This window comes from Vespula vulgaris, chromosome 1 (genome assembly GCF_905475345.1).
Source record: "Vespula vulgaris chromosome 1, iyVesVulg1.1, whole genome shotgun sequence".
NCBI lineage: Eukaryota > Metazoa > Arthropoda > Insecta > Hymenoptera > Vespidae > Vespula > Vespula vulgaris.
Window position 1 is genome coordinate 4292522 of NC_066586.1, and position 8527 is coordinate 4301048.

Here is an 8527-nt window from a genome sequence, read left to right on the forward strand (position 1 = left end):
TTTTATTTTTATTTTTGTTTTATTAAATAAATATCAATTAGATAACAGAGATGCATCTAGGTAGAGTAGAAAACGTAATTTAAGAATACGAAATGCTCCAATGCAGTGGTGAGGGCACGAAGTAAGAAGAGGCTATATGCTGAAAAGGCCCCCACAAACTGTGGTTCAAGAGGGCAACTATCGACTATAAGTTATTATTCGGAGGTGATCGATATATCGAACCCTTCGTTAATGGCTTTTGGTCTTATCAAAATCCCTTTTACCCCTTTACTATGTTGACACTTTTGCTCGTAGTAGTAATAATAGTTTGAACCTGAATGAAAATGATAAACCATTCCATCCCATGGTGTTCTGCACTCGTGTTCGTGAAAAGTAGGATCTTTTGAAAATTAAAGTCAAGCTTTTGTAATTTTTTAAATCAATAGTTTTTAAAAATTACATCTTTTTCTTAATAGATTAAAATCAATTTTTTGTACTTTTTTTTATTATATTAAAAGTTGAGTCATTGCATTCTTATTCTTATTATATTAAAAGTAGAGGCATTGTGAGACATTGTTTTTTATTAAATTAAATATCGAATCATTGCATTTTTTTTAATATATTAAATTCGAACATTTTCTTTTTCTTAAAATAATATAGAATCCTGTCTTAAATTTTCAATGAAAAAATTAGAATCACGCTCGTTAAATATTGTGCGGATGTCCGTGGCCTGCAGCAGCTTAAGAAGTGCATTTGGATAGCATGTAAGATGAGATGCAAAGAAAAAATTTGTAAACAAGATTTGGAACAAGATTTTTTAAGAATTTTTTTGCCTAGTTACCAGAGAATTATTACTTTATTTTTATATCGCAATATAATATTATTAAGAATTTCTTTACTTTTCAAACTGAAATAAGAAAAATGATAATATAAAAGGATGAAGTGATTTATTATATAATAAATTTATTTACTTTATAAGACATATACCAGAGATATTTAATTATATTCTATATGAGCTGTTGATGAATCTAACATTTCAACTTCAGAACTCATATCACCGGTTGAATAGTTTACAACAGCATCTCTGGAGTCTGTAATTCTATTAGATGTATTTGTTTCTGCTTTACTAGAATCTTCACCCCATCCAGAAAATAAATTTACTCTTAATTTGCCAATGTCTTGATCTTGTGAATTAACTGTGCTACTAGAAGTTTTTGCAGATTCTATTATTTCCGGTTCTACTCTAGAATCAGGATTCGTATATTTTGGAATATCAATAGGTGCATCTGAAATATATGAATTCAAATTTTAGTTTTTTTTTTATTCGTGAAAAATTATTTATGGATAATAAATTTTATATATACCAGGGTATGGTGGAGCTTCATCAATAAGTTGTTCCATAACATAGGTTAGCATAGTAGTTGTAAACGTATCATCTCTTCTAAGTCCTAAAGCTCTATGAAAAGCATCAACTGCTTCTTGTATATTTCCCATTAAAGCATTAATAAAACCCATAGCTGAATATGTTGATGGATTTAGGGGGTTTAATACTAATGCCTATAATACAACAATAGATATAATTTATATATTTTTATAATAAAATTTCTTATTTTTATATGCAAGAAAAAATAGCGATTTAAGAAATATAATGTACGGATATTTTTTTTTTACCTGTTGGTGATAATTTAAAGCTTCTTCATATTTCTTCATTTTTCTACATGTGTGACCTAAGTTATTCAAGAGGGCTTCCCACTTACTAGGTAAAATTACATCTTTAAGTCCACATTGAATTCTTCTCATAGCTTCTTTAAATTGCCTTTCTGCAGTTTTGTAACTATATTAGATGTAATTACAACTCTTGATAAATTTGATAGATTTCCAAATATTATTTAAATATATAATAAAAGCTTACTCCATATTATAGAAAGATATTACTCCCATTTCATGTATAACAAATGGATCATTTGGTGCTATTTCTTGAGCCTGTTGAAAAAACTTGTCAGCCAGTTTAAGATTATTTGTTAATCCACATTCCAGTCCTATGTATAAAAGTGGAAGATGACAACCTTTCATTAATTGTGATGCGTTGAAATAAGCAGCCATTGCTTGATCATGTTCATTTTCTACTGCAAATGAATGTCCATACACTAACCAAGTTGGTGCAAATAAACTATTTAATGTGGTAGCTTTTACTAAATATCTTCTGGCTGGATCACTTTTACCTGTACAATATAAATGTACTATTTATATAATTTATTAAGAAAAAGAAATTATGAAAGATATTTCAAGCTGTAGAAATATTTTACCTATGCTGTAGTAATAACATCCTACAGCAAACCATGCTAAAGCCATATCTGGATATAGATCAACCAATTTGTGTGCCAAATAAAATAATGCTGAAAAAGAAATATATTATCTAATAAAGAATTTGTTAGGAGTGCATAGTATTATATATGAATATTCTAACTAAAAAATTATATTTACCATTGGTTTTTTTTAATTCAACTAAGCAGGCAATGTGTACTGGCAGACATGCGGTATGATATGGATCCTTGTTTAAAATTCTATATAATTCAATAAAATAATATTTTGTAATATATTAAAGAATTAAATATTGGAAAGAGAGAATGTTCTATAATCACCTTTCTGTAAGTGAAAAACATTTATGATAATCACAATTATAATATAGTCTTTCAGCTTCAGACACTTCTAAATCTAAATTATCAGACAATCTATCAATAACAGGGACTCCCATCACACTGCAAGTGGCCAATGATTGTTTTTTGTATGGTTCCTGATATTTTTTTAGTTTACTTTCATATAATAAACGTAATAGCTCAGCTTCAGCTTCTGTGCATTGTTCTCCAAAAGGAAGAGATTCCAAAAGTTCTCTTTCTAATAAAATTAAATAATTGCATTATGATAGGTTTTATTATTTCATGTATATTTACATATATAAGAAATAATTTCCACATAAACCTTCTGTTGCTGAAAGCATTTGATTTTGTACAAGAGATTCAAATGCTTGATATGAATAAACATCACAATGTAGAGCTTGTTTGTAACAATCTGTTGCCATTGCTCTATTATCCATAGCTTGATAAACTTTACCTTTTACATATAATATAGCACTTTGCACCTAATAGAATGACAAATAACAATTGATAAAAAATAAGATATATAGCTTGACATATCTGTTAAATACATATTCTTAAATATAAATAATATTGAGATTAGTATCGATGCAATACTCACATTTTTTGGAGTATCTTCAAGGATATCAGGACGATCATTAAAACTAATTCCTGATTGATTTATATTTGTACAAATTTCAGATTCATTAATGACTTGAAGAGCTTCATTATATTCTCTTGCTTCATAAAGACTTTTTACTACTAAATAATGACACATTACATAAGTCTGGAAAATGTACAAAACTTTGATAATCATACAATAATTTATGATGAACATTACTTAGTATTAATAATCTCTAATTTTATATTCAACCTTTTCAAGTCCACGACTTCTAATAAGGTGTGCAGCTCGATGATATTGCTTCATAAGATACATACAATGAGCTAAAGTACATATATCTTTTGGATCTTCGTTACTCAATGAAACAACTTTATCGGCCCAAAATAAAGCAGCGCTATATAAATGCTGTAAATACATCAAATATTAATATATAACATAATATTTATCCTAACATTACAAAATGAAAACATAATACTACCAAATCGATGTACGATTTAATAAGTTTCCTGCAGTTTTTTAAGTCTATATCTTTGTTGTCCATAGAACTCTGCATTTTTTCGCAATTTGCACTAGCCACTTGACAAGCCATATTCAACGTGTGTTTAAAAATTATATAGCAATTGATAAAAACTCCTATGACAGATGTGGGAATAGGTTAAGTGACTTTGTAACAAATATTTACGTTGAAAATAGTATCTCTTTAAGATATTACATATATATTACAGATTACAGTCCTGCACTAGATTTCTTGAAGTTAAAGTAATGCTGTTAAACAGGCACAGTATAATACAATATTAGTTTACTTTTAAGATTATTTGGAGATGCTTACAAGTGTTTATAAAAATTCAGAGACAATTTAAATTTTGTACTTGGAAGGTTAGATGGCGTTGCAAGACACTAACCATGGAGGGAAAACCTACTAATTTTGAATAACCGCATGTGTTAGACACGTTTCGAAAAAGTTTAAATTAGCTCGATATTATTTCTGATACCATTAATTTATATAATAATAATGTGTTTCTCATTATTAAAGCTTATAACAACAAATATTTTTCATTAAAAACTTTTTTTTTTCATTTATATTTACACTTAAATTACATTCGTATATTTATCGCTGTTAGACAGAATTTAAGTATATTTATTTTTATTTTTGATATTGCTATTGTACTTTGCTACCAAATGCACTAAATATCGATCATTATCTGAATTACCATCTGTTTTTTAGATAAGTGTCTGTTTTATCATCGAATGAAAAATATCCCAATGTACATTTAGTTTTACTATTTTCACGAGAGATGGTAGTACCAACATGTTTTGATAAAAGGGAGAAATGTTCCTTTGAACATACATTATCATTAAAAAATGATGGAAAAATAAAAGAATTATTACTAAATATTATTTTTGATTTCTAATTATATTCATGAAATCAAAGATAAACTCTTAGTAACGATTCGTCTTTTTTAATTTTACAAAGCGAAATAATATTCAAGTTTAAATAAAATTATTACAAACATACGCGTATTGAAATTATACAGTGAATTTTTAAACTTGTTCGTACAAGAGTAAACATATAGTAGAACATAGTATTGGATAAAAGTACAAAATATAAAGAAAACGTTCAAGTGTAGAGATGCATTTAGAAAGATCAAAGAACGAGTAAAGAGTACGGATTGGAGAAATAAACGAAACACATGGCATTCCTCATCGTTTGGATCATCGTTCTCTGCGATGTGCAACAGGTCCTTTACGTGTTTTTAGAGAAACGAATCAAATGTGATTTTTTTGTTTCATAAGTATCTCCGGAAACAGTTATTTTTATTTTATATCCTTACGAATTGTTCCTTTCTATTTCTTATAGTTTAGTCATTTTTTTGTGACAGAATTTATACGATCTCGATGTAGAGAGATTAATTCGTTTTATAGATTTTTATATTGCACGTTTACGGAATTTAATTTCCGAGAGAAACGATCTATTTTAATTTCTTTACGTGATTCTCGTTTAATAGATCGCACGTGTGAGGTAATGTTTTGAAAAATGTACAATTGTAAATCGTGCGACAAAGAATAACTTTTAGAAATAAAAAGTCAGGAAACCATTCATTCATAAATATCATCCTATGTATATTTATGTTACACAATTCGACGATAGACCTTTACTCGCATTCTTGTGTTAGTTAGGTTCGTTAACGCGTCTTTCTAAGTAGTACGTTTTTACATCGACAGAAGGTACGGTCGTGACCATGGTCGAGGTCGTGACCATGGTCTCTTTCACGCTACGATACCGGTCTATACGTATGTACATATCTTCTGTGCCTTTTCGAGTGAGTTTTTTCAACGATGGAAGCTCAATGAAAAGAAAGAATTGTAAATCTACTGGCGTGGTAGTAGTAACAGTGTACTAGCTTAGTTGGGGTACCTTTCAAGCTCCGAAACAAAGCCGTGCACAGCTATCGGAGAGAACGGGACGTAAATTTTCTCCTGTCCGGCCAATGCCAGCTTGTCCTACTTTGTGTTACCATATCGTTTCGAGTGCACAATACCTCGTGTATCGTGTATAAAGCAGGCCTCTCTCTTACTCTTTTACTCTCTATAGAGTTCCGATATCATGTAAAACGCGTATCCCACGTAGAAATAAGGATGCGATCAGCGAAACGTGCACGTTCGACTGACTCTACCTCCTTCTGTTTTATCGAAAGGATACAAAAGTCGAGCGATTTTCAGACACGCAACTTTATCGATGATAATATCTTCGAACGTAGCTAGTTCAAAGGCTCAAAAACGTGATTGCAATATGATTACGCGCTCTGATTCGTGGAGAGCAATCGTTAACAATTATGTTTTGCGCGTTTCTCTTTTCGATCTCGTCTCATTGTACTCTTCGTAGCTTTATGACTTCAATTTCAAAAGTGATGTAACATCCAGCGAGGCGATATAACATTTTCCGGTCTTCGGAGCAGCCAATTCGCCGTTGAGCTGCTGAAAAGTGCCTTGGGAGACTATAGAAATAGTAGCGAACGAAAATATTTTTCCTAATTTACGAGAGAAAGGTACAAGCTACTATGGAAGATCGTAGCGTGGTATAACGCCTTCCAGAAACAGTTTGAGCAACCGCATGTATGTACATATCTACATACATATATAGCATGTATACCCAATACATAAGGACTATCAGAGTTGGAAGTTGTGGCATATGCGCTTCGGTTGGTCGCGTTTGCACTACTGCAAGTTGGCTCTTACGACATACGTTCTACTTAAAGCGGCTAACCCATCGTCCGATTCCGAGAGATATCTCGTGCGTTTCGAGAACGGAATTAGAATTATTTCCAAATTGTTGGAACTCTTCCAAGAGTTTTTCTCTTTTGTCGAAATGGGAAAAAGATTTCGGACAAGAACGGTAAGAAAGTTCAAGTAGCAGTTTTATTCGAAATAAATTCGTTTAATTTAGTATATTCTTTTATTCTCGTAGGATGGTAATTCGAATATAGAAAGGGATGCATCACGGTGCGAATGTAAATGGAAAGGGTGGAACGGCGAAAGGTCGGCAGTGGATTGTCCACACTCTCTAATTGCTTAGACGCATTCCGTCCCATCCTCTCTTCTCCCTTTCGAGCACTCACGTACTTCCGACTACCATTATTTTCGTAAGAGCGAGGTTGCATCTGACGTTCAGTGGATTTACCAACGTGTAGATACACATTTTGTCTGTGTGAGACGTGCGTGGTGGTGAGATGAACGTGCACCGGCCAGTAAGTGTTCCACGCTCCGCCTGCAAATACGGCAACTGTGACGTCGCTCTGAGGTCTAAGGGTACGTTCCTGCGCGCGCCAGTTTCTATGATGTAGCTAGTAGTAGTACACGGAGAGATGCGCGAGAGGTATGTGGAACGTCGATAACCGCGAGTCCATGGTCCCAAGCATGGACCTAGCCACGTTGCTTTCTCTGTACTCACGAAGAACCCATTTTCCAAGACTTACCACCGGCCTTTTACTTTCTTTTCTTTCTTCGATACATGTGTAGCCATACCACGAATTTATCGATTTTTTACACAGTTTTAGTTGTAGATTTCTTAATTAACTCGACGCAGCTTCTACTTACCATCCGAAATCTCTCCGAATAATTAACGAGGATGGAAAGTTCGGACTACGTGCTTACTCGAAAAGTGTTACGAGCGACTGCGAGCAAACGCATTAGGAGTCTTATAGGATTTATTGTTGGTACATCATTCTCGTTTCTCTTCCTCCTCACTCTTTTTTTCTTTCATTTTCTCTTCAGCTTTTTCTTTCATCCTTTTACCTTGTTTTTTTACACCTACCATTCCTCTTATATATGTATGCATGTATACGCGCTGTTTACATCTCGTTACCCGCATATTTGTTTATGATTTCATGCAGTTCTCCTGAAACGTCGCAAATAGGATAGGTCGTGGGCAAGTCTTTCTCTCTTTTTTTTCATTTCTTTTTCTCTTTTGCTCTCTCTCTCTCTCTCTCTTTCTCTTTCTCTCTCGCTCTCTTACTCTCTTTTCCCTGTCTGTCTGTCTCTCTCCCTTTCTCTCTCCGGAATTGCATGTGGGAACAGGTCGATGATAACAAAAAAAAAAGAGTTAAGCGAATTCCCATGATCCCCGTTAAAGTGATACAAATTTTCACACGAACTCGCGTACATGCGAGACGTAATTTTATAGCGTCGCTTTCGGTTAGAGCGCGCTATGGACGATTAATGTCGGACCGTAATATCGTAAAAGTTAACCGGCGTTAACTATGTGCGCGCAAACTCGGTGATAGCAGAGATAAGGTGATTATTTTCATGATGATCAACAAGTCGAACGAACGGAGAGAGCGAGAGAGAGAGAGAGAGAGAGAGAGAGAAAGAGAGAAGGATAGAGATACATACTATATAAGAGAGAGGGAAAAGCTATCGAAGAGAAATTTTCAGGCTCTAACTTTATCCCGTATCTACAGCCAGCCAATCATTCATGTCAAGCTTTCAGTACGTCATGGGAAAATATAGTCACTCCGAAATCATGCGAACGTACATGGAAAGCTTATATCACGACACGATATATCACTCGATGTATCACATTTAACGGACGTCTAGATCATACTTCGAAAGATCTGATCTTTCAAATCTCAAACTGTGAGCTTGTAGCATGGATGCAACACTATTACGTGTATTATTTCGATTATCTATTTGAGCGTTCTAATAAATATACTTTTCTTTTTTTTAAAGAAACCAGTTCTCTCGGTCGTGACACTCGGTCGTGTCCCATGATTTTTATTAATACATTATCTTTGTG

The 8527-nt window shown here is 33.0% G+C and overlaps 1 protein-coding gene across 2 annotated transcripts; it reads right to left on the reverse strand.

Moving 5' to 3' along the window:
• Window positions 1-4076, reverse strand: LOC127064846 (cell division cycle protein 16 homolog). Of its 2 annotated transcripts, none has more exons than XM_050996469.1 (12): window positions 3713-4076; window positions 3487-3639; window positions 3235-3399; window positions 2959-3118; window positions 2622-2874; window positions 2464-2543; window positions 2286-2375; window positions 1892-2201; window positions 1651-1813; window positions 1344-1536; window positions 967-1265; window positions 1-886 (listed from the first exon to the last, which is right to left on the reverse strand). In XM_050996469.1, the coding sequence occupies exons 1-11, from the start codon at window positions 3821-3823 to the stop codon at window positions 976-978; spliced, it is 1968 nt and encodes a 655-aa protein (XP_050852426.1). In that variant the 5' UTR covers window positions 3824-4076; the 3' UTR covers window positions 1-886; window positions 967-975. The 2 variants fall into 2 exon arrangements, with proteins under 2 accessions (XP_050852426.1, XP_050852422.1); XM_050996465.1 differs by lacking the exon at window positions 1-886 and having other exon boundaries at window positions 923-1265; window positions 3713-3867; window positions 3947-4076.
• Window positions 4077-8527: the final 4451 nt, after the last annotated feature.

Bases quoted from the DNA above. Each gene is read 5' to 3' on its own strand.
- LOC127064846 (XM_050996469.1), bottom strand. From the start codon at position 3,823: ATGGCTTGTCAAGTGGCTAGTGCAAATTGCGAAAAAATGCAGAGTTCT. The intron at 3,640-3,712 runs GTAGTATTATGT...ATGTATTTACAG, and splicing joins TTAAATCGTACATCGATTTG to CATTTATATAGCGCTGCTTT. The intron at 1,814-1,891 runs GTAAGCTTTTAT...CATCTAATATAG, and splicing joins ATATCTTTCTATAATATGGA to TTACAAAACTGCAGAAAGGC.